The sequence below is a fragment of the Chlorocebus sabaeus genome, chromosome 12, assembly GCF_047675955.1.
Source record: "Chlorocebus sabaeus isolate Y175 chromosome 12, mChlSab1.0.hap1, whole genome shotgun sequence".
Taxonomy (NCBI): domain Eukaryota; kingdom Metazoa; phylum Chordata; class Mammalia; order Primates; family Cercopithecidae; genus Chlorocebus; species Chlorocebus sabaeus.
Genome location: NC_132915.1, coordinates 63594089 through 63620056, shown reverse-complemented (window position 1 = coordinate 63620056; position 25968 = coordinate 63594089). Strand labels below are relative to the sequence as shown.

The 25968-nt window shown below is 47.5% G+C and overlaps 1 protein-coding gene and 1 pseudogene across 5 annotated transcripts; one reads left to right on the top strand and one right to left on the bottom strand.

Annotated features, from left to right (window-relative positions):
• Nucleotides 1-318: 318 nt before the first annotated feature.
• On the bottom strand, nt 319-25968 carry PHF24 (PHD finger protein 24). 5 transcript variants are annotated; one of them, XM_007968882.3, is made up of 8 exons: nt 25757-25968; nt 11171-11552; nt 10317-10502; nt 6585-6663; nt 6074-6279; nt 5571-5731; nt 5175-5270; nt 319-4863 (listed from the first exon to the last, which is right to left on the bottom strand). In XM_007968882.3, exons 2-8 carry the CDS (start codon nt 11546-11548, stop codon nt 4767-4769), a joined length of 1203 nt encoding a protein of 400 aa, XP_007967073.3. In that variant the 5' UTR covers nt 11549-11552; nt 25757-25968; the 3' UTR covers nt 319-4766. The 5 variants fall into 5 exon arrangements, with proteins under 5 accessions (XP_007967073.3, XP_072877849.1, XP_007967072.3 ...); XM_073021748.1 differs by having other exon boundaries at nt 10317-10437; nt 11501-11552; XM_007968881.3 differs by lacking the exon at nt 25757-25968 and adding an exon at nt 25088-25565.
• LOC103219240 (large ribosomal subunit protein eL37 pseudogene) lies at nt 14821-15199 on the top strand (annotated as a pseudogene).

Genomic DNA, 25968 nt, shown 5'->3' with positions numbered 1-25968 from the left:
AGACAGCTTCGGAGACCTTACGGCCTCATCCTCAATTTCTTTGAAAGCTCTGGCTCCCCACTTCAGTGCTCCTGTTTCCACTCCGTATCTGTGCTGGATACAGAAATATCAGTATCTCTGTATCTGTATGTGTGGTGCCCCTACCTCTACCCATCTCTTGATTTTTGGGAGGCTCAGGGCCAGGAGAACTCTAGAAAGAGTCACAGCATGTTGTGTCCTTCCTGGCAGCCACAGCTGCCCGTCTTATATTCAGACCCAGGGATTGGTCAACAATGGGAAACCACACAGAAATGGCAGCTTCCCCAAACAACAAGAAACAGAAAGCCGATAGAGCATTACAATCGCTTTATTATGATTTCCACTGTGCCCAGCCTCAGGGCATCAGCTTCTTCTGGAGTGCTGTGAAGCCTGGGCCACGCAGAGGAGCATGCAGCTGTAGAGACGGGGAGACAGGTCTTGGGGACGTTCCCCTCAGCTTACTCTCAAGTTACCTTCCGCAGAAAAGCACATGAAGGCATGAGGGACCAGAGCACGTTGGATTCCCCAGTGTTACTCAAGTGTTCCGAGTCCCTCTCACAAGCTTGGGTTTGGCTGGGGGACAGATCACAGGACAACCCATGATGGCAGGAGGCTAACCTTGAGGGCCTTTGTGTCACCATGGCTATGGAAAGGCCTAGCTACTTATAACTCAATGTTCTCAACTGTGGGTTGTGCCTACCCAGTGCTATAGAAACTGGAATGTGATTGGGCTTCTTAGTCACGGGCCCAGACTAGGGCTGACTCCCTTTCCATGCTCTGGGTCACTGGGCGTGTGGCCCAGAGGGAAAAAGCTTTTCCTTAGTGCTAGTAGAAATTCTGTAACCTGTTTGTTTTCTTTCCAAGGTTGCCAAAAATAGTGGCAGCAGAAAAGCAACAGCAGAGAAAATGCCCAGTCCCACCCCACTCCAGGGCTGAGCTGTCAGGAACAGGCACGATGCGTGAATATTCTCCACTCCAGGAGATCTCGCCATTGTCTGGGTTGCAGCCAGGGGCCCAGAGAGATATCCTGGGCAAATTCAAACTAAGTAGTAGGAGAAGGTAGCAATTTTTCAGACAAGAGCTTGAAATAAGGAAAAGAAAAAAAATTTAAAAAAAAAGAAAATAGGAATTTTATTTCACTATAAATAGAGGAGGGGTAAAAAGGGACTGTGGTGACAGGTACTGCCAGGATGTCCTGAAGTTCTGGCATCAAAACTATTCTGCCTTTTAGGGCCACACATCTATCTGCCTTCACTCTGCTGGTCTGAAGGGAACATGGTTGCAGGATCACTAGAGCCAGCTACCAGTTCTCAGTCCCGCTTGAAGTTTCTCTTGGCTCTGGGGTGGGTCTAGCTGGCCTGAGGCCCTGCCAGGCAGCTTCTGCTGACCTTCCCTCTCAACTTTTGGGCTTCCTGGCACCACTCTGACTGAAGCTGTGAAACCTGCAATGGTTGAGGTTGTGCTTTGGGCTATAAGTCCTGGGTATAACCCTGGGGTTCACTCCCCAGGGAGGTGTCCTCTTCCCAGGCAGTTTAATTCTGTGCTTTCCATAATGGTGACAGGAATAAGGGGACCCTAAGACTTGGCCACTTAAGCAATGTCAGGGTGACATCCCATAGGGAGCAGCAGGGCCAGAAAGGCTGGTATCTGCCCTGCTAGCCCCAGGTACTTGGGCTGAGGGCAGAAAGAGGCAATGTCCTCATGGTTTCTACTGCAGCTGTCCTCAAACGAAGAGGGGCACTTGAGGGTTAGATCAGTACCTAGAGTGAGGGGACTGCTCCATCCTTGGGATACCCTAGGGGCTGTTGCTCAAGTGTTCTGCTGGGGGAAGGCTAAGGCTGGGCTCAGGTGAGGAAGCCAAGGAGGAGACTTGGTTTCGTAGCCAGGGCCACTGCTCAGCTGACCCTCAGTCCCTGCAGCTCTGCCACATCATCCAGCTGCCCCTTCATTCACATCTGAAGGTGGGCAAGAGGAATGCGAGGTGAAAACACTTAGGGCAAGTGGGCTTCAGAGGAGCCTGTCTGTAACCCAGGCCTTCCTTGGTTAGAAACACTGATCTCAATTTTGGGTAGCCAAGAAGACTGAAACATTTTCTCATACCTTATTAGAGTCAGTCGTTAATATTTGTACTTGGCAGAATTTCAGAGTCACAGTGACGGAAGGGCTTGAAAATGAAATGGGCTTCACTAGGTTTCTGAACGTTTTTAACATCTCTATACATACCGCATAGGGGCTCTGGGGATTAGAACACTGCAAAGGGAGATTCTGGACAGGGGGTTGGCACAAGGCTTCTGCAACTCTGGACTTGGGGAGCAATGGCACTTTCCCTTTGGTAAAAAGCTAGATGACTGCCTGTGGAGAAGAGGCGGGCTGCTCCTTCGTGCTTTCCTGCTTCCTGGGACTCTTGTGGGCTGGGAACTCTATTCTTTGCTGGGGGAAGTGGCACCTGGGATCTCTGTAGCAGGCCCTCACCCAGGAAGTTTGCTCTTCTCAAATAGGGAGAAGGGTGATCCCAAATGGGCCTGCTCCTGTTGTGGAAGAACTCCGGGGCTGCTTTGCCAGGCCCTGGAATATGGCAGGCCTGACCTGGCCCACTGACTCTCCTCCCTCACCCATAGAGAGCTAGAGACAGCAGCTCCAAAGAGGTAGGCATCACCTTGATCTGTGAAGGATCAGGGAACAAGATGGACTTCCAGTCCCTGTGATTGATGAGGCAGGAGAAAAATGCTGTTCAGCTCTCAAAGCCCAGAGCTTGTCTCTACTCAAAATGCCCTGTGAGATTGAGCAGCCCAAGGCCACTGGCACAGGAGACGATTTGCCAGGGGAGTAGGTAAGAGCCCCTGTGCTTAATGTGCTTTAATCTCAGTGCAAAACCCCAGGCCTGGCTGCTTCAGATGCAGTTCTTAGGCCCAGGAGTCCTGTGCTTTGTTTTTTTGACTAGACTGAATAATGACCCCTCCTACGGCTCAATCCTGGGGGATGGCTGAAGAGTATTTCTAAAAGCTGTGGGCCATACATCTGAGCCCAGATTTATCTCCTGTCTGCTTCATTTCAGTCCCAAATAATACAACCCCAGCAGCTCACCACCCTGCTTCCAGCTAAAGGCGGTTCCTACAGGAGAAGACTACACAGGGCTCTCATGAAGCCCCTGGCTGCAGCTCCCTGCTTTCCTCGAAACATTCAGCACTGAGCAGTGTGTGCTTTCTTCTGTATGCACCTGATTTAGCACAAGGGCCTTGAGCAATGAAGATGTGTTTGCTTCTGCATAACTGTGCTCCACTCCCTTTTGAATAACTCTTGGTAGTCAGATCCGGCTATGCCTAAGTCATTAGGTTGGAAACAGAAGCCTAGAACATGGATCCCATGGCCGGCCAAGATGAGCCATAACACACAGACTGAAGAATTTGAATTTGATGAGTACTTAGGAAGTGGGGGCTGGGGCTTGGAGGCCAGGCTTGGTGCTCTTGTAGCAGCCTCTGTTTGCCCCAAAAGGCCTTCCATGCCAGGCCCAGGCCCTAGCCTGGTGGCAAAGGACATGTGGTTAGCAGTGAGGAGAATCAGCCACTCAAGCCGTGTCTCAGTGACCGGGAGAAGGGGAAAATTTCTCCTTCTGTAAGGCTTTCCCAGGACCTTCTCTGCAGAGCCTCTTCTTAAGCCCCAGCCTCTTATCCTCTTTGTCAGGATGGCTGAAGGAGTCCCCGCTCAGGGCTCTGCAGATCTTTCTTGGGCTGTGGAAGGTGTCTACAGTGAGTTGAGCTGGAACAGTGAGGAAGCATGAGCCCCGTTCTCTCTTCCTCCAGAGCGTGCTCTCGTCAGTCTCTGTGGTTGGTGACTTGGGTGAAGCATCTAACACAGAGGCTGTGGCTCCCGCCAGTGTGTTTGCTCCATTCAGGTCCCCTTGGCCCTGGGCCATGAGCTACCATCCGAAAAATAGGGGCCAAGAAGGCTCATCTTGATTTTTGACTATCCTGCTGAAGACTTTTGGACTCAGGTAACCTGACTGAGAGGTTCCTAGAATCCTGAGTCCCTGGGAGGGGCTGCCTCCCCCTCTTCCAGTCAGGATTCTCCAAGCTAGTTGCCTTCTCTGTCACCAGGAATTGGAATTTAAATAAATAAAGGGCTGAACTTCAGTGGTGATGTTTAACTCTTTTCCCAACTCAGTACAGCCGAGGTACATAATACACACCTACTAGTAACAGCAGCTCACCGCAGAAGGGATTTTCAGTGGGGAAAGTGGGGCCCGTTAAGATCTCTAGGATCTCTAGGCAGGCATGCGAGTCTGACATGCCCCTTATTAAGAATCATTTGGCCAGAGATTTGTCTATTTGTCTATTGGAAATTAGAACTGGCCTATGGAAGGGGTGAGTAGAGATCTCCTCCTCTATATCAGGGGCTTCATAAAGGGACTTTGGTCCTTTCTCAACCAAAAAGAACCAGGCTTCTGATGGCATGGACAGCTGGGCAGCATGTGTGTAAGTGTGGTGGCAGGTCCCGTCTATGATGTGGGGCAGGGATGGTCCAGGAGAGGATGCTGCCATAGCTCCCAGGGCTTCTCCTTGTGGCAATGCATTCACTGCCTCTGTTGTGAGGGGAATGGTGATTTCAGTGCCATAAAGCTTAGTGACAAATTAAGACGCTGGCAGTGTCCCAACCCCATGAGTCTCAGTGCCAGAGGTTGGTGGGGGAAGGGAGAAAGGAGAGAGGGGAGAGGACGTCACTGTCCTCAAACTGAGCTTCTCTGCTCCATGCTATCCTGGGGGTTTCAGGTGAATGGCTGCGCTGTTGGGGCGAGCAGCCAGGATGTAGAGGACATTCTCTTGCAGGAAGGTAGGCCAGTCCACAAATCTGGAGTGGAAGCAAAGAACAGGGTCATGAGGCTGGTTTGAAGACGCGTGAGCCCTGATCCTGGGGCAGCATGGCTTGGGCTACACAAAACTCAGGGAAGCTTGGCTCATGCCTGACCTGGTTATGGCTGGCTGTGCTACCAAGCCAGCTGGCTGGTCCTATAGACTTGGGTCAAATGTGCCCTCTTGGAGCCCGGTTTCTTGGGTGGGCACTTGCTGTTTTGGAGTGGGAGTGGGTAATACCCTCTCTTACTTGTGTGTTTTGTGGGGGTTCAGAGGGTACAAATGGCCAGGTGAGGAGGTCCTACTCACCTGGACTCCTGCTCTGTGGGCAGCAGGGTCTTGTCCTGACTCTTGCTGCTGCTGCTGGCTGGGCTGCTATCTGCAATGGGACCCACATGGCTGATGCTGCTGGGCAGAGGACACATGGTTAGGAGTGAGATAGTGAAATGCCTGCCCCTCCCAAACTCTGGTAAGCCCAAGGCTCTGGACACGCTCATCCAGGCTCTTCTGACGTGTGACAACACCGAGTTGAAGGTAGAGGCTGCCCTATGTCTGGGCCCGTAGGCATCACCATCCTCTACCTAATACACAGGAGGCTCCTCTCTTGGCTGTTGGCAGGGGGAGCAGGGAGGTATGGAAGGGCCACTGGCATGGAAAAGGGAGGAGAAGAGGCTGAGTGGGGACTGGGACTGGTAAGGAGCAGACCTGACACTGCAGGAAGGAGCCTCTGGGAACTGTTTGCAAAACCAAGAGTGCTGGGCCCGGTGGCACTCTGCCTCACTGATGGTGCTCCCACTGCCCCGTGCCAGGAAGGCGGCTCGGGCTCGTTCCCGCTCCTTCACTGTCAGAAGCCTCAACAGAGAGTTCTGGGGAAGAAGAGACAAGATCTTAGAGGTGGAGATATCTTGTAAACTGCCAGGTCATAGAGAATCCTACCTCCATTACCACCTTTGCAACCTCCCTTAGAAACTGCCCAGAGCCTTTCTGGAGGCACCAACACTTCCAGTGCGGCCCAGGGCAGGTCAGTCTTCCTCACACAGTTTCCTCAGCCTGGGCAGCAGATCATCCGTCACTGGATGGAACCTGAGCCCATTCCTGATACTGGTCCCTGCTCGAGCAGGACCCAGTGCTCCCCCAACCTGCCCAGCATGCCTCCCAGGCCCTTGTCACCCAGTATCCCAGAAACATTTGCCCCAGCTGGCCCTCACCTGGGGACGCAACTGCTGCAGAAGCAGGAGGGACTCATGGGATAAGAAGTCAGGCCACTCTATGTGGCCTCGATGTTCAGGATCCAGGGCAGCAAACTGGCGGGCCGCTTGCTCTTCTTGCTCCTCACTCAGGGCCCTGTCACGGTCCCCCCGCTTGGCTGCTTGGTGACGGTAGCGCAGAAAGTCCTCCAGTGTCAGGGAGCAATCTGTGGGAGGCACCCCGTGCTGGCCATGCCCATCCTTCTTCAGCCTTAGGGCACTTCCATCACCTCCAGGGCACCCTTGGGGCCCCCACACCCACAGCTCTTGCTGAGTCTCTGCCTCCTATGGCCAGGGTTACCCAGGCTGCGACAGGGGATGGGTGACTCTGCTAGCTAACAACTCAGGAACAAGGACCCATTTACCCTCTACCCACTAAATACGGAACACTCCTTTCGTGGTTCATCCTAGAAAGCATGAAGGAGAAATCTGCCTGGCCCCTCTCCATCCAAGTAGCACCACCCAACCTTACCAGGGATGACTTTACACCTCTGAAAGGTCTCCGTGAGGCTGTACATTTCCTCCTCAGTCAGCAGCAAGTTGATGTTGTCCTGAAAATAAGGAAGAGCTGAGTCGGTGGCCATACAGGCCAGTAAGAAAGGCCAGGGTCAAGGAGGCTAGAAATAGAATTTCAGCTGGAAAGCAATTCCAGGATCATCTAATCCCAGCCTCCTATTCACAATCAATGAGAGTGAGGCCCCAGAGAGGGGAAAGCACTTGGCCAGAGTTGTCTTTACTCTGGGGCAGAATCTTCCCGAGAACTCAGATATCCTGACTCCAGCACTGAGCCCCTTTACTAAAACAGTGGTTGTCTCCTCTGAGCTAACCTAGGGATTTCTTGGAAGTGCCTTAGGAAGCTGCTGCATGGAATAAGGGGGCTAGTGAGTAGGCAGGTTGTGAATCCCTGTCTCCATCAACCAGAGTGGCTCCATCTCCATCCCTTTTATCTACTTGGCTTCTGTGTTAGGCTGTGCTAAAAATGTATTTTAGTTAAAAAAAAGTTTAATCCTAGCTCTGCTCCAAGTGGTGCTGGCCCACTTGGATACAAAGTGGGTTGTATCACTTTAAATAACTCCAGAATGGTTTTAAAAGATGCCATCATTACAAGGCTCCTAAAGCCAAATGCGTTTTTTTGTGGTGCCACAGAAATTTTAATTCCAAAGGAGCACTGATATCTTATTTTGTTGACTTAACCATACAGTCTTTAAACTATCAAAGATCCTTTCTAGTATAAGGTTACTTTCTTCCTCTGAAATACCAGCAAAGTACAAGAGCAGATATTTCATGAGTATTCATATGTGGATCTCATAAAGAACTCAAACCATTCTTTCTTCCATAACACTTTTTAAAAACTAATATATAATAGTTGTATTTTTCTTTCAAACTATACTTTCAACAAACACCTACTGAGCACCTAGTATATACTGGGTGCCACAGTGGTGTGTAACACTGTGAGATGTGTTCAGTGTGGCTGGGGCTTGGAGTACGTGTGTGTGTGTGTATGTGTGTGAGGGAAGGAGGGGGCCTACTATGAAGTACCTCCAGTACCCTTTATCGAGCCCCTCAAATTAGGCCTTTATTCTGAGGGCAAAAGGGAGCCACCAAAGGGTTTTCAACTGGGGAGTGCTGTGGTCAGATCTCTGGCTGCTGTGTGGAAGATGGATTAGAGGGGCAGAGTCTGCAGGTGTGGAGAGCAGTTGAGGGCTGCTGCAACAGTCCAGGCAAGAAATGATAAGCAGCTAAACTGAGACATGAGAATGAAGAAGGGAAGAGAGATTTCAGAGATATTATAGGCGGCATCAACAGGACCTGATGACTCACTGGATGTGAGGCGTGAGGGAGAATAAACTGGGATTAGTAACTGGGGCATGGTATTACTATTCACAGAGATGAGGAGTGGAGGAAGAGCAGGTTTGGGGGCAAAGATGAGTTCATTTTGGGGCATGATGAGTGTGAAGTACTTGTGAGATATCAAGGTGAATAAGTGCAAGAGACAGGAAATTTAGGTCTGGACACACAAATATAGGAGTCATTAGTGTTTAGATGGTGGCTGTAGATGAAGTCACCCAAAGAGGGCGCAGTGAGCAAAGAAGAGTATTAAACAACAGAACCCTGAGAAACACAGGACTGAGACAAGAAACTAACAAAGGGCATCGAGAAAGAATGGTCAGAGACTAAGGCTGGAAGAGAATCAGTAGAGAAGAGGGTACTGGATACCAAGCAAAGACAGCTGCAGAATGTGGGAGGTAATGTTAACGGTGGTTACATGACTGAGGTGGGATTTTATTGACTTTCTATTTTCTCTCATTTCCATATCTTATGCAATAATTCTCATAAAAATACTATATCCTAAAGGAGAGGGAGGAATAAAGAAGTAATAAATACTTCAGAGAGATCAAGTAAGAAGATGCCTCAGAAAAGGTCAGTGGACTTGACAATTAGGAGGTGACTGGTGACCTTAGGAAGGGATAATTCTGCAGAATGATGGATGCAGATGTCAGATTAGATTATAGGTGGTTGAAGAACCATAGGAGATGATGAAATTCTTTTAAGAAGTTTGGCTGTGGGACCAGGTGCAATGGCTTGTGCCTGTAGTCCCAGCTACTGAGGAAGCTGAGGCAGGAGGATTGCTTAGGTCTAGGCGTTCGAGGCTGCAGTGTTACGATCGCACCACTGCACATCAGCCAGGTGACACCATGAGACCCTGTCTCATAAAAAGAAAAAAAAGAAAAAAAAGCAGCAGCTTCATTGGCTGTGAAGGGAAGGAAAGAAAGGAGAGGTACTTGGAAGGAGGCTTTGTAAAAAGCCCAGTAGAGCATGGTGGCAATGATGGTAGGACTGTGTCAGGAAGCTGGGGAGGGAGCATGTGTTCCTGGGGGTTAGGGAGGTGACCCCTTCACCCCAGTCCTATGGCAGCAGTACATCGCAAAGCAGGGTGGCTGAGATGAAAGGCTGGCATCTGGAAGGGGCGACAGGCACTAGAGAAGGTCGCTGGTACAGCAGGGTCTGCTGCAGTGTACTCCAGGGGGACAGGTGTTTAAGCAGCTGAAAATAACTGTTCCATAACAAGCCACAGAGGAAGAGTTATTTGTTAGAAAGTGGCACATTTCTGCTTTCGTCTAAGCAGCAGGAAGAAGAGGGGGATCAGCAGGTGCTCCTCACTCTGAAATCAATAAACAATGACGGTATCTGCAAGACAACAGATCCATAAGGCAAGACTTGAACTCTATTCAGGTGTAGTGAGAAATGGCTATAAATCTGGCTTTCAATGGAAACCTTAGACTCCGTCCTTCATTAAAAGTTAGAAGGCATTTATATATAATCTGTGAAGTTCTGAATCAATAGAGCTTTGTCATTGAGTTCACGTAATAACCACTTCAAAGAGGAAACACCAATGCTTATGAGTCAGGTGGCAGGCTGAGTGAGGATCTGAGGCCTAGGAAGTTTTCCTGTAACAGGATCTACCCCTACTGGAAGCAAGCTAGTTAGGATCTCAGGTTAGTTTTCAGATGGATACAGTGAATGACAACTATAGACTATTAGAGAAAGAACTGCTCCAAGCAGAATTACTTTTGAGTAATTAGGCCCCAGTCAATCTCCTAGCTCAGAGGTTCTCTACCGGGGGTGATTTTGCTACATTCACATTGAGATGTATGCTACTGGCATCTAGGGGATTGAGGCCAGGGGTGCTGCTAAATATCCTACAATGCACTTGGCCCCCCAAACAAATAACTAACCAGCCCAAAATGTACTGAGGTTGAGAAACCCCATCCTAGCTCTAGGTCTCTTGTATGTACCATTGGAAAATTCTTTTTGTTTTTTTGAGATGGAGTCTCGCTCTGTCACCAGACTGGAGTGCAGTGGCACAATTTCAGCTCACTGCAACCTCTGCCTCCCAGGTATAAGTGATTCTCCTGCCTCAGCCTCCCAAGTAGCTGGGACTACAGGCACGTGCTACCAGGCCCAGCTAATTTTTGTATTTTTAGTAGAGACGGGGTTTCACCATGTTGGCCAGGATGGTCTCAATCTCTTGACCACATGATCCTCCCGTCTCGGCCTCCCAAAGTGCTGGGATTACAGGCGTGAGCCACCATGCCCAGCCCATTGGAAAATTCTTTAGGTCACTGCCTAAAATCAAATGTTCTAAGACTGGGCCTCCAGGAAAAGTGCCAAGTCCTCTGCTGTCCCTGCAGTCCAGACTTACACAGTAGTGGCAGCTCCAGCCTGTTTCCGTGTGGGCCATCTCCATCACCTCCGCTGCACTGTCTCCTTGGATGTAGCCCATGCGGCGCAGGCAGCCATCATGGAAAACCCTGGTGCAGACCCTGCACGGGAAGAGGCTCTCAGCTGTCCAGACCTCGCAAACATCACACATCTCATCGTTGACAACCTGCAGAAAGATGGCAGGAGGAAATAGGGATGTGAAAGCATAGGCAGCAAGATTCCAAGGCCACGAAGCACAGAGCTACCTGCATGGGGCTGAGCCTTCCCAGATTAGCCTAGAGGAACAGCTCCAACTGAAGCCATTGTTGAGGTTTTCTTTCTGGAGGACAAGAACCAGGAGGTCCTTCCAGTTGCTCACGCCTTTGTGACCATGTTTATGAACAGGGAGCTACTGGCACTTTTAGAAAGAACAATCTGTTGTGAGAGATTGTTCCAGGCATTGCAGGACATTTATCATCCCTGCTTTTCCTGGTACCAAACACCAGTAGCCACCTGGTGTTGTGACCTCTCCAAACTCCTCCCTCCCAAATTTCCTAATGCCTCCTACAGAGTGTAGTGCTATCCATGGTTAAAACCCATAGCAGCGGGGAAGAGGGGGAGAGTCAACAGAATACCTGCCAGAGCATCATTCTTTATCATCCACTGCCTCAAGCCTTTAACTAAGATGAATCCAGGATATAACAAACATTTTATTCTTATAGAAGAAATTCAAAGATTGTTTTGGACTCAGTTCCATTTTTCTGGCTTTGAGGATCACCTTATCCACATCCATCCTTCCTGTCCTGCTCCCTGATGCGCTAAGGCTTGAGGATCCTGTCCTAACTGGATACTCACAGGCTCTCTGGGCTCCAGGCAGATTTCTGGAGGTTTGTCATCATCCAGCTTCCGGGTGGGGCGGATGAAGGCAGGGGGCGTGAATCGGCTGCTCCTGTCAAACTCCTCAGGCTCCACGCCGCGCCCATCTCGGAGCCGCTCCCAGGCTGCACGGCCAGCACTTCTCTCTTCCTGGACCGCCGAGGTTCCCGCTTCTGCTTCTTTGTCCTCCTGCACCTCCTGGACTGAGCCCTCTACAGTGCCACGGCGGGACCCTGGCAGCTCGCCTGTGCGTCGAATGGAAGGCCTGTCCCGCAGCCCATCCTTGAAGGCAGACACAGCCAGACTCACCTTCTGCACCTGCTCCACTGTCTGCCGCTTGGACATCAACACCCCCATGGCTCTGTGGACAAAAAGCAGAGGGGCACAAGTTCAGCCAATGGCTGAGGATGTCAGGCCAATCAGTTTCAACCTAAGTGGCAAGTGCTATTAAACAGTTTTTCCCTCTTCTAGAACATGGTGGGGGTGGAGACAGCACATGTTAAGGATCAGAAGATGTTGGTTCTATTTCTTTCCTAAATTTTATGTATTTATGTATTTATTTAATTAATTTATTTATTAGAGATGAGGTCTTAGTATGTTGCCCAGGCTGTTCTTGGACTCCTGGGCTTTAGTGATTCCCTTGGTTCAGCCTCCTGAGTAGCTAGGATCACAGGCCTATCACCTTGCCTGGATGACTTTGGTTCAATTTCTGACAGGCCTTGCAACTTTGGTTTTCCCATCTATGGAATGAGGGCTATCTCCCCAGCCCACTTCACAGAGATGTTACAAGGATAATGTAAGAAAATGGGCTTAACAGTGCTTTGTAGACTGGAAAGCACTCTATGTGCATGAAATGATATCTGTCTCCCTTCCTGTCCTAAAACCAATTTAGTCCAGGGGTCCTACACCTTTGCTACTTCTAAATGGTTGGAGACTTCAGAATCCAAATTTCTCCTCTACCCTGCAAGAAGACTCAAGGCTTAAAGCAAGCTGGCAGCAACACAGTTCAGGCCTTTTGACACAAGAAAAGCTCCTTCAGTAAGTACCATGAACAATCCATCTGGGGCTAATCCTCAACAAATGCCTACTTTTTAAGTCAATAAACTCCTAGTTTTAGAGGATTCCTGAATTAGTCAGTAAGGGAACTCTGCCACCCATATCCATGTAGTCAAGGTCACACAAACACTCCTTTGCCCCCTCTCATTAGTAGCTGTGCCTCTCTGTGGGTCTGTTTATCTATTACAGACACTGGCCTATTACAAAGCTCTAAGGTACCTCTCACACTTCTAAGGTAAGGCTGCACTAATGTCACTCCAATATTTTCTGCTTTAATTCTTCTGAACTGTTCAAGAAAGGTCCATATCCTTTACAGGTTAAAAAGTAACATCATCCCTGCTCTTCTCTGCAGTACCAGAGCACAGCATTGGACAGTGAGGGCATGACAGGGCACATTGCAAAGCTGGTCTGCTATTTCCTAGCCTGAGGAGACTTTGTGGAAGTCAGCTGGGGAATGCTTTTTCTAAGTAAAGTAGAGCAGAGTCCATTTTAGCCTTGCTCTCAATCCATTCTAATCAAGGCTTATTGAACAGTATTATGTGCAAGGCACTAACTGCTCATCATAGGAAACAGAAGACAGGAGAACAGTCTCACCACTCAAGCTACTTAATGTTAGAAACCAAAGAAGTCAAAGTGCTGACAGTACCTAAAGGATGGCGAGACCCACCACACTGCTGGTGGACAAAGTGGACCCTGAAGGATGCATAGGCGGTTATGCTCAGTTTGTTTGGGGAAAAAGGTGACAGCAGGTAGGAGGAGAGGTAGGGCCAATTCGCAGGTTACTATTAATATCATAGTCCAGGCAAGAGGTAGAGGGTTTAAACGGAAATGATGGCAGCAGGAATAATACTGACAGAGTGTATCTGTTACCATGGAAATAGAATTAGGGAAATCTAGGAATAAATTGATAATTGATTGGATGAAGGACACAAGAGTGTGCAGTGGCACAATCTTGGCTCTCTGCAACCTCTGCCTCCCCTGCCTTAGCTTCCTGAGTAGCTGGGACTACAGGCGCGTACCACCACGCCTGGCTAACTTTTTGTATTTTTAGTAGAGATGGGGTTTCACCGTGTTAGCCGGGATGGTCTCAATCTCCTGACCTCGTGATCCGCCCGCCTCAGCCTCCCAAAGTGCTGGGATTACAGGCGTGAGCCACCGCGCCCGGAAAAAGAGGGCAGTTTTAAATGGACTAACTAGAAGAATGGTAGTGCCACTTACAGAAATTGGAAATAAGAGGGATAATTAAATTAGATTTCGTACATGTTGAATTAAAGATGTCCCTGGGACATTCAGGTGTCATGTTACCCCCGATTAAAACTTTCAGTGGTTCCTAGAGCTTTCAGGAGAAGTCCCCACAATCAGTATCTTTACTGTGGCCTGTGAGGCCCTGCAGGTCTGGCCTTCTTTCTTTACTCTGTGTCCCAATCATAATGGCCTTATTTCAGTCTTTATTTGCTATACTCCCTGTTTGGAGGAAGTTTGAACATTCCTCCCCACCTGACTAGTGCCTATTCGTCTATCAGAGCTTAGCTCAAGTCTCACTTCCTCGGGGAAGTCACTGCTGACTCCAGTCCAGGTCGGAGTGCTCACAGCATCATGCCCTTCTGCTCTGGGCACTTACCTTTGTCATTACATATTCAATAGAATGATTACTATCAATGTCAGTTTCCCCATTAGACTGTTTTATCCCACACAGTCCTTATCTCCATTGCCTAGCAATGTGTCTATTAAGCATCTAACAGAATAGATTCTTAATAAACATTTTCCAATTAGCTAATTAATTGTGGAGAATTCTTTTTGCTTTAAAAAATGAAATCTTAATGCATGTACTATCTGATGACAGCCCCATCTTCTTTTCGGAAACACTGCTTGTATGTGCCACAGTGATGTGAACTCCTACCCTGCTCAGGTGCTTGCCTTGCCACTGCTGCTACCAAGGAAATTCATATTCTTGAATTTATAAACTGATTGATAGAAGAGGAAAGAACCACCTCCCTGACTCCACTTATAAATTTGTTTATAAAACTGAAGTATGTGACTAAGGAACATTGACTTTAAATACTTAATACTGCCTTAAAGGGCAGTGGCACAGGAGATTTATTGAAGAAAGATTTATTGAGCAAATTCAGGAAATCATTTAGGGTATTCATGCCTCAGTAGACAACTAATAATAAATTGTAATTAAAAGGAAAATATCTTAATCCCCAAATAAATCCATAAAAAATTGTGATTCAGAAATCATTTTTTCCATCAGCTAGAAACAAATATTAAACAATAGGGAAATGAATTATGTACCCACCATGAAAGACTAAACAACATGGAAAACACTGACATAGAGGTATATTTATTGGTGGGAAAGATACTCAAAATATGCAAACATATTCACAAAAATAGCAAGTTACAAAAATGCTCATGCTATGATCTAAATTTTGTACTGTATGTACTTTTAATCTTTTTGTAATCTGTATTTTCCAGTTTTCCCACATGGTACCTTAATTAGATAATAAAGAAAATCTTAGGGTTGGCAACTTGGCGACTTGCTTTTGTTTTGGGTCCCCTGTTCTGTGATTCAGAACCTGTTGTTCTCTGGTCTCGGCTGCAGAAGTGAGATGACGAAGGGAACGTCATCGTTTGGAAAGCGTCGCAATAAGACGCACACATTGTGCCGCCGCTGTGGCTCTAAGGCCTACCACCTTCAGAGGTCGACCTGTGGCAAATGTGGCTACCCTGCCAAGCGCAAGAGAAAGTATAACTGGAGTGCCAAGGCTAAAAGACGAAATACCACCGGAACTGGTCGAATGAGGCACCTAAAAATTGTATACCGCAGATTCAGGCATGGATTCCGTGAAGGAACAACACCTAAACCCAAGAGGGCAGCTGTTGCAGCATCTAGTTCATCTTAAGAATGTCAACGATTAGTCATGCAATAAATGTTCTGGTTTAAAAAAAAAAGAACCTGTTGTTGGTTGCTTTGGGCTTTAGTTCTCTGTCTGTTGATAAGTGTATTTGGAACATATAGTCTAAAGCATTTAGAATGTTCATGTTGTTTTTCATCTTCTTTTAAAAGTTCATATGACCTAATGAGGGAATCTAGCCAGGGTGGGGTGGGGATGGAGAGAAGAGTATGTATATGTTAAATTTTTTGCTGAGGCTTTGGACCCAGGGGGTTCTTGAAGTGACAGGGCTGGGCCTTGTAGTCCCCAGATGCTGCTCAAATGCCTCATGGGCAACAGCGTGTTCGATGGCTGGGTGGGATGCAACTCCCCAACTCACAGTGAGAGAGGCACCCTAAGAGAGAAAATACAAAACTGACAGATAATTCTTCATATTTTTATTTGAGCATATTTTTATTATGAGCATTTACATTTGCAGACCACTATGTTTTCCTCAGAAACCCCAAGGTATGTTTCTCAAAACTTTCAACTGTGGCTCAGAATAAGAAATATATTTTATGTGATAACCCTGTAGACACATGTGTTTATAGATCTGCAACTGAAGTCAAAATTTTGTGGAGGCCGGGCGCAGTGGCTCAAGCCTGTAATCCCAGCGCTTTGGGAGGCCGAGACGGGCGGATTACGAGGTCAGGAGATCAAGATCATCCTGGCTAACTCAGTGAAACCCCGTCTCTACTAAAAAATACAAAAAAACTAGCTGGGCCAGGTGGCGGGCGCCTGTAGTCCCAGCTACTTGGGAGGCTGAGGCAGGAGAATGGTGTAAACCTGGGAGGTGGAGCTTGCAGTGAGCTGAGATCCGGCCACTGCACTCCAGCCTGGGCCACAGAGTGAGACTCCGTCTCAAAAAAAAAAAAAAAAAAAAAAAAATTTTGTGAAACAATCATACTTCTACTACATGTGATGCTCCCTGATATTTTCTATCCTATTTCATTAGAACAACCCTGATAGTGACTCTCTGAAATGATTTCATGACCTACTAATGGATTTAAATCTGCAATTTGAAGAACACGCCTCTAAAAGACAAGGATATAGGGAAAGTGCTGCCCTTAACTGATGTGGTGCAAGATGAACAGTGTATTCAAGCTTCTCTTAAGAGTCTGTGTGGTTGGAAGATCCACCAGAGATGGACAGCTACTAATACACCTCTGACTAAAGAAAACCTATTGTATCCAAGAGGCTGATGCTCTTTCATCTGTGGGCATATGTAAAAAACAAAATTAGCTAGGCATAGTGGCACATGCCTGTAATCCCAGCTACGTGGGCAGCTGAGGTGGGAGAACTGTTTGCAGGGCCCAGGAATTCAAAACCAGCCTGGGCAACATAGCAAGATTTCATCACATTAAAAAAAAGACTGATTGATTGGGGCATTCTTTTTACAATGATTAAAAAGATGGAAACAAATCGGGCGTGGTGGCTTGCTCCTATAATCCCAGCTACTCGGGAGGCTGAAGCAGGAGGATTGCTTGAGACCAGGAGTTTGGGTCTGTCATGTGCCATGACTGTGCCTGTGAATAGCCACGCACTGAAACCTGGGCAACACAGTGAGACCCTGTCTCTTAAAAAAGAAAAAAGGTGGAGACAACCTCAATAGGGAAATTACTGAATAACTTGTGATATATTCATGCTATTAAAAAAGAGAAAAAATGATTTAATTATTTATTTTGAGACAGCGGCGAGGGGGTCTCGCCATATTACACAGGCTAGTCTCGAACTCCTGCACTCAAGCAATCCTCTCACATAGCTGGGACTACAGGTCGTGCTAATTTTTGAAAAGTTTTTAAAGAGACAGGGTCTTGCTATGTTGCCCAGACTTGTTGATAACTCTGGGGCTCAAGTGATTCCCCACCTCAGCCTCCCAAGTAGCTAGGATTATAGGTTCCAGCCAGAGCCCCCAGCTTGATTTAATTTTTTAAACATAACAACCAGAGCAATGATTCTCAAATGGTGAATTGGCTGGATCCTGCAGCAGGTGGGAGGTATATATCAGAAACACCAGGAGGAGGGGAGAAATAAGTGAGTTTCAAGAGCTTATCAATTATATATTTATATTTGGAAAACAAACACTAAAAACCATCTCTGCTTGTGTGTGTGTGTGTGTGTGTGTGTGTGTGAGACATAGACTACAAAACAGTGAGTTTGACAGTATCTTCTTGGTTCTTAGGGCTATACAGCAGGTACTAACTCTCCAAATAGTTGGAGGCAGCCTCCTCCCAAAAGTTATATCAGAAGTTTTAGGGAACAATCAAGAGACTTTCATGTTTATCAGAAGGAAGGCATACACTGGAAAAAAATAGTTGAGAAACACTTATTTAGTGATCTGGAAAAAACATACTAAATTCACATTTTCAAGAACGATTCATTAGAGGAAAACCACTGGTATGCATTTGTTTTTGCAAACATTTTGAAAAATTTTGAAAACATTTTTCAGATGTTTTAATAAAAGTTATTGAACAAAGACCAGTTAGGAAGTTACTCTATAAGTGAACTTACTCATTAACAGTGAATCAGCAAATTAACCACAGACACCTCCCAACATACTGTAGATCCACTATAACCCATTATTAACTGTAAGGATACCATTATTCTTTATAAGGATACCAAGAATAGCTATGAAGCTATCTCCATGGTCAATTATGTCATTGCAATGGTTTTGGGAGTTTATCCTTAAAGCAATTTCTATGAAGACTGAAGCTGACATCTATTAGCAAAACAAACATAAACACTTTCCAGTCCTGACCACAGGCTCTTGGAGCACTGCTATTCCTTTTACCGGAGATGGTTCAATCTTGTAGACCATTTTATGCCTGTAAGGGCAGAAATGCAAAGTAGAACTATTCACAGTAAACCATCAAAATCCAAACAAGACCACCAAGTCATTTTGAATTGACATGGCTTTGACATTGACAGTAAACTGTGAGGACACAGCAGAATTCAGCTTTAAAAGCAAGTCTAAAACTCTTAATACTTAATGGAGAGGATCAAAACTGTATACAAAAGACACTTTGATTAAAAGTGTGTGTGCTGAAATATCTAAGATGTGCACCTGGGGTGTTTGAGAACTTAACAAAATCAGCTCGAATTTTTAGAGAAACAAGTGGTAGTGATTGGTGCCAGGTAAAAACAAATGCCTGTGGAGAAAAACCTGGCCTCTCCAGTGCTGGAAGAAGTCCTAGGAAAAAGAGAGAGTTAAAAGGAAATCAAGTTGCAAAGATCCCACAAATTTTACCTAATGATTACTTCTTTGACTGGTGGGTGGGACTGGGGGTTTCTGCCTCCCTAAAAATGATGAAAAGAGGCCAAAAAGATATTGTCCCAAGAATTATGTGGCTGTCAGGGAATTTGTGGTATCTAGGGAAGGCTTGGAAAAAAACTCAGGGGAGAGGAGCAGGTGATGGTAAATAACAGCGGGACAAGAAGGTGGAAGAGGGCCGTCTGACTTCATGAACTGGAAGAAATGAAAACAGCAACAAGTAGAATCTGTCTTGGGTAAGAGAAGCCTGTCTAGATGTGTTTCTCAGGCAGTAAGACATATGTGGGCAGCTTGGAATGTTTGCAAGACACACCCATTTTCTGCAGAGCACCTGCTTAGAATTCAGCGGGATTAGTTCTAAGGGCAAAGTGGTGGGAGTAAGAGGAGGAGGGGCTGCTCCGCAGCAGGAGCTGATAGAGAAATAAGGAAGGGGAAGGCAGCTGGGGAGCCTCTATTTCCCAGCACTCTTGATAAAGATTCAGAGCTGTGGAGAGCCTGAAAGGCAATACTCCTAATAGGCAGGAGTTTCCTCATGCAGCGTGTTAAATGTAAAGTATATTTACTGATTTTCTCTTCTTAAAATTTATGTTTTCAGATCAGGGGTGGTTCTAGGGTCTCACTGTGTTACCCAGGCTGGCCTCAAACTCCTGGGCTCAAGTGATTCTCCTGCCTCAGCCTCCTATCTGATTCTTGGTATGGGAATGGAGGCTGTATAAAAGGCTCACAAGCAAGTAAAAGTGGCTGCCTGGAGGTTAGGGCTTCCCTAGGAAGGAACAAGGCAAAGAAAACCTCTGAGTGAGGAGAAAACGAAAGACAACCAAAGAGAATGGGTTGAGCAAGCGGAGTAAAGGAATCTGTGTTTCACTGAGATCAGGAGGGAGAAAAGTAGAGATGGTTCTTACTGCCTTCCACAGAGCATGTGACACTCACTTTTAATCAAAGCTTCTTTTGAATACAGGTTTGATCCTCTCCATTAAGCATTAAGGGTTTTAGCCTCTTAAATCTTTGTTGAATGAATGATGCAGAGATGACTGGGCAAGATAAACAATTTATTTAAGATCATAGTGTCTTTTCTCTTTATCAAATTGGCCAGATAAACTAATCAGACCAAATCTCCAAAACTCAATTCTAGAAACTATGTAGTCACCAGCTCACATCATCACATCTACTCTATTTCCCAAGAGGTGGCACCTGGACAGTGAGTGAGGGCTAGCAGGGATGAAAACACGAGGGTAATTTTTCTCTGACTACAAAGGAGAGCTAAGAAATTCTGCAATTTAGCCTGTTTCTACAATCACAATGGTAAGAAAAGAGAAGCCAGTATTGCCAAGGTCAACAGTCCCCTGCATTTATGCTGTGTCCTGTGGATATGGTGAGGCCCACGGAGGGCAGTTGCCTTAAGGACACAAGTAGAAAGTGTGAAAATGTACTTCCTTTGTCCTGGATTTGAAATTTAGCATGAGCAGTATCTGCACATACAAGTGAAAAATTTCAAGGTGGTCAACAATTGGCTCCTGGAAGCATGTGCCCGAAGGACTGGGAGCCTTAGGAAAAACCACATGCCTAACACAGAAGGTGACCAGCTGCAAGATTGTGGAAAATCAGAACCAGGGTCTGCAAAAAAAAAAAAAAAAAAAAAAAAAAAAAAAAAAAAAAAAAAAAAAAAAATGCTGAAGGCATAGCACAGACTCTGAGCTTACTGTGAACATCAGCATCAACCCCAAGATTTTAAGCAAAAAAACCATCAAAAAGAGTTCTCTTGTGGGTCTTTGAGGAAATCCAAGCCCCAAGGGGTCCGATTTTTTTCCAGTGACTGGCTGTTGCTTTAGGGATCCAGTGTCTCACTACAGTGCTCTTGGAGCCTGTTCCTACTCAGACATTTTGTCACCTGGCAGTATCCTAGAAACTAATTTTAGTATTCATGTTTGTAGACCCTGAAAGGGTCTACCTGGTACCTCCCCACCTCTCTCCATTCAGCCTGTTTATTCAGGATGACACAGTCACAACTACATGAGGCTTTTCTGAGTTTTTCAAGGAATAGAAAGGCTAAAGACAGAAAAACTCTTTCTGGCCTCAGCTCAAGACTACAAGGCATCCTGCTGCCGTTTAACATTTACTGAAAGCTCACAAAGTTCTAATATATATGAGGGCAAAATTACGGCATGATTTTAGCCTCTTAGGGCCTGAATCTTCATTAAAAGCCACGGTGCTGACTTCCCACAGAGGCAGAGCAACAGTTAAGGAACATCATACCATCAGTGACTGGCTGGTGAGATTGCACTTAGCAAGCAGAGCTTTTCAGCAAGATGGAGAGGCACTCCCTGTTTTCTGCTCTGGTTCCCTGAAACACAGATTCAGCCCCATGTAATGCAATTATTACACTTTAATTATCACCATTTACTTATTTGCTGATTCTCCAAACATTTGCCAAGTGCAGCCTACTATGCATCAGGCACAAATCAGGTGCTTAATAACTGATGGTAGAATGAACAAATGGAAGCTCATTCAGCCTGTGAGAATGCAGTGAGTATGTGCGTGTGCAGCGGGCATAAGTGTAGGACTGAAAAAAAAAAAAGGTGTTGCTTGAGCTAAATTTTGAATATGAGTAGGAGTTACATCAGTGGATAAGGAAAAAAAAAAAAAAGCATTCCAGGAAGAGATAACAGCACATGCCAAGGCATGGAGCTATATGGGGACTCCATCATGACTTAGATGGTATGAAGCCAGCCTGGGGGCTAGATAGAAATAGGCAAGGAAATGTGTCTTCACATAAGAATTAGCATCAGTCCAAAAAACTGGTTTGAGATAGTATGCTTAAAATATTTGTTAGAAGAGAATATGTATTTGAGTTTCAGGGAGGAAGAAAACCCCAGAGAATTGGATTTGCCAAGGCCAGGAAGAGGGACTGCCCTGATAAGTTCCAGCACTGACCAATGAGTGCATTGTTTGGCCTTAGGACCCAACAGGAAACTCCTTCGCAACCTAAGAGCTAGTAGGTGGTGATTGTAGTGAATCATTGAGGCTTTCCCTCTGGGAGACTCCTAAGCCTCAAAAAACAAACATACAAAAAGAGAGCGAGCCAATTAGCCCACACAGTTCTGTTTTAGTGAGAGGACCCCAGTAAGATGAAGCATTTCTCAAAACCAAAGAGCCAACATATATCTAAAAGGGATTCATAAACTGTAACATGCTATCCAAATAAAAGGTTCTGTCATTACTATCATAGGAAGGCAAAAATGTGGTCAGTTTACACTCAGAGTATAATGGGCAGAAGTAATTTTGGCAGGGCACTGGCAGGAGGGCTGAATGTGGCTGCCATAGAGGCATAGCACAGCAGCTGAGTTTCAGTGATGCTTGGGAAAAGGCATACTCTACATTGGTTCCTGTAAATATTCTATAATGCCATAATTTCCCCCTTACTTTTCCTACTCTTTATAGTGAATTATTAGAGAAATGCAGACTGATTCTATGTGAACTCCTCAAGGGCAAGAAACTCATATTTATCTAACATAGTGCCTGGCAAGTAAGTAGCACTTAGTAAATGTAAGTGAGTCTCTGAGGGGATTGCTGGAAAAGGGGAGAGAATGGAGGGGGATGTGCTAATGGAAAAATAATCATGTCTCCAGCTGGACACTGATGGTCTTGGTTTCTTGGTCCAAAGCTAGTAAGCAATTCCTGTCAGAATTTGGTCATTAAGATTGAGGGGTGGAATGGATAATGATATTCCCATCAGAAATGAATAAATCAAGTTGGGACATGAAGATAGCAGAAGCCAAGCAGCACTGCTGGAGAGAAGCATGTGGGACTAAAAGATAATAGATTCTGTAGCTAAAGAGAAGGGAAACCATATTTGCATAAATGTGATCCACTTAGGAACAGGTGTAGTGGGAAAAATTGCAGAGTGGGGGAAATGGGCCTGGGAAGGTCTTACTATCCATGTTTGAGGAAAAGGAATGCAAATGTTAGAAGAAGACAATGTTAGAAGATTGGAGAATATGTGAAAGATCAAAGGTTGAGAAATCCAGACAGTAAAATCCAGACACATTTGGGCACACTCAAATGAAACTGGGTGAGCCATTCTCTCCCCTTTTATTTCCCTTTGGAGAGAGCATTTTTGAGAAGATTAAGGCCACCTGGTGACATCTTTCATGCACATTCTGGAATGATCTGATTTGCAGACTCATGCTGTGACTAGGGAGAGTTAGGCAGTATTCTTAGAATTTTTGAAACCTTAATTTTTACCCAATGCTGGACATAGGGAAGGTGATATCCAAGGTCCAAGATTAGGGGAGAGCCTGGATCCATTTAGTGATTTTTCCAGGGTCATGAGTGGGTGTGATAATAAGCACCCTCAACAAAAGACCAATTTAGGAATAAAAGCTCAAAGACAAATCAGTGAGCTGGAACAAAGATCGTATCTTCAGGTTTGGTCCTTCTGACTTTCTTTAAAAATATGCCTACCTATTTATTTTGATCTGTTAAGCAGATGAGGTGGGTTTGAACTGAAAGGGGGATTATAAACAACTTTACAATGGGGAGGTCCTAACCAACATAAATCTTTGTCAGAATTTACTCCACTGAGTTGCGCACAAGGTAGCATAATTGAGTTAAAAAAAAAAACAAAACTAACAACTGGTAAACTATGTTGTTCTGTTTTCCCACTAGCTTGGTCTCTCTTCTCACTATGTAATTCCAGAAGCCAAAGGAAGCCGCTTCTATTCAAGGAGGATTTAACTAGGTTTGACTGTGTGGAAGAAACAGGGAAGGGGAGCAGGAAAACCTTTCCGGAATGGCTCTGTAATGAATATCATTGCTTGGCCCTCTCACCACTCCATTTTTGGACAAGAAACCAGAATCCATCCTTGGGCTCAAAGTTGAACTCTTGGGATACAGCTGGAATGAAAACATCGAGGGGGCGAGATGAGGAGGCAACACTAGTCTGGCGCAGACCCTTTGCGCTCCCCCAACAGACTCCCAGTGAGCCTTCCTTGGCTCTGCACCTTTCCCGCCCTCCTCCTCCTCATGCAGAGGTACTCTTGGGCAAAAGTGTCCTGTGTGCTATCTGTGGACGATTGTCCACTGGTGCATGTAGTCAGAGGGCCACAAGGACAGTGTGGATCGTGCTTCCTAAAAGTGACCCTGTCTCTCTCTCCTTCAAGTATTCTGTAGCAGGGAGGGTGGCCTTGGGACACTCCATCTGCAGAAGGGTCCCCCTAGATCCCCAGAGCAAGCCTTGTCAAAAACCACACCCAGAGGCCTCAATTAGGTCCAGAGTCACCGCAAGTCATCATGAAATGGGACTGCCAGTGAAGGAAGCCACACCCTGAAATCTGGGGATTCTGTGGAAATCAGTTCCTGCAGCAATCTCATGGCCACTTAAACTGTCCTCATCCACTTATTTAATCATCACATTTACTGAGCATGTACCATTGCAAAACCCTATGCTTGGCAGGCACCTTAGTGCAACTTATTAACAAATATCTATTCTTTCTTCTGCTTCTCCTTAGTACTTTTTCCCAAATAAAATTTGAAAAACATTTTATGACTGTTTTTCATCAGCTTTGTGACCTTGGGTAAACTGCTAAACCCCTCTGAGTCTCAATGTTTAGAAGGGGATAATTTCACAAAGCTGTTTTAAGAGTTATATGAGATGTTTAAACATACCTGGTATAGTGCCGAGCGCACTGGTGCTCAACAATCCTATACATCCTTTATTCCTTCCTTCAAAGGCCTTTCCCTCCAGGACCTGCCAAAGTCTGTTATTCCACCTCATCTTACTGCTTCCTTCTGGACGGTCAAACCCAGGGGCTCAAATCTCCTATCGTTGCTTGAGAGGCCTCACTGGTCCTCATGCCCCGCTTAGGGCCCTGTGCTCTCGCAGCAGTTTCTACCTCCACTAAAATGCAGCGTGGAGCAACTGGGCTACCATGGAGAAGAAAAATCCGAATAGGGAAAGAGGGGAATGGAAAGAGGCTGCAGCCCCAGAAGGCCCCCACCTCCGGGCCACGGTGTGGGGAGACAAGTGAGGGCATATGGAACCCTACAGGGAGGTCGAGGCCAAAGACCTTGGAGCCGTGGGAAGTCACTCATAGATCCCATGGCAGGATCCCCCCTCCCCAATCAGAGGTTGCTTCCCACAGTTCTAGGGCACAGTCTCAGGGCCTCCTTTTCTAGGGAGCCCTTTGGGGGCTCCACCACCTCGAGGCTCCTGCGGCTCCCCTATGTTCCCAAGTGGTCTTCCATTGACCCAGCTCCAGAGACCACCCTTGTGCCTTCTCCCACAGTGACACGGAAGGGCTCTCTGGGGCCAGTCCCCTCCACGCTGGGGCTCCCCATGGCAGCAAATGCAGACAGCGCCCCGGGAGTCCATTCCCACAGGGGGTCTTTATGGGGGCGGCTCCTCACAGCACCTCAGGGACTTCCCCCAAGGCGTAGAGGCAGCAGTCACTCGGGGTTCATCCAATGACACGGGGGCCACCTTGGAAGCGTCTCCCACTCGGGGTTCATCCAATGACACGGGGGCCACCTTGGAAGCGGCTCCCACACAAGCACCTCAGAGTCCCGGAGGACTGTCCGCGGCCGCAGACCCGCCCCTCAGGTGACGGCCCGGTCCCCGCCGCCCCCGCCCCCGCTTACCGGGACCGTCCGGGTGCGGCACGCGGCTCCGGGGCGGCGGACTCTACACCGCGGGCCCCGCGCTGCCCACGGCAGCCAGAGAGCCGGCGTGCTGGGCCGAGCGCCGGCAGCAGGCGGCGCGGGCGGAGCGGCAGGCTGAGGAGGCGGCGGCGCGCGCGCCCCGAGCACACCCACCCGCCCCGCGGGGCTGCTGCGCGTGCACCCGCGCGAGGTGCCCTGGGCCGGACGGTGGGCGCGCCCCGCCCCGCCCAGTCCTCCTGCGCCTCCAGGCCCGGCCCTTGCGGCTCCGCGGGCGACGGGTGACCGGCGACGGGCGCGCGGGCGTGGGGCACCGTGGGAATGCTGGAGGACGGCGGTAGGCTCCGATGAGCAGACTGCCCAGGTGCCCGTGGGCGCCCCCCACGAGCGCCCGGCACTGCGGCGCGGGGACTGCGCCAGCGGCCGACTGCAGCAAGGACAGTGCCCGCCCGGAGGAGGCGGCCCGGAGGGGGCGCCGCGGGGGGTGCTGGGGCCGCTCACCGCTTGCGTTCCGCGCCGGGGCGAAGGCGGGGTCCGGGTAGATGCTGCCACCAGCACGTGCCTGGGGTGGGGAGAATGACTCATCCAGCGGGTCCTACCAGCCGTCCCCACAGGGCTTCGGGCTCACGACCCTGGCACTGGGGCACTCACCTTTGCAGTACCCCACTGGCCTCCGGAGGGTCCCAAGAAGCCTTCACATAGTCCTCGGCTGGCCCAGCCTACCCTATGCGCTGTTTTCTGGGATTATTGGTTTTACATCTCCAGCAGTGAGGCTGTGCTGTCGTGTAACCCACTTTTTGCTGCAGCAACCTCATCCCTCACACTATCCAAACAGCTAACTTGTCAGAAGGCCAGCAATTCTG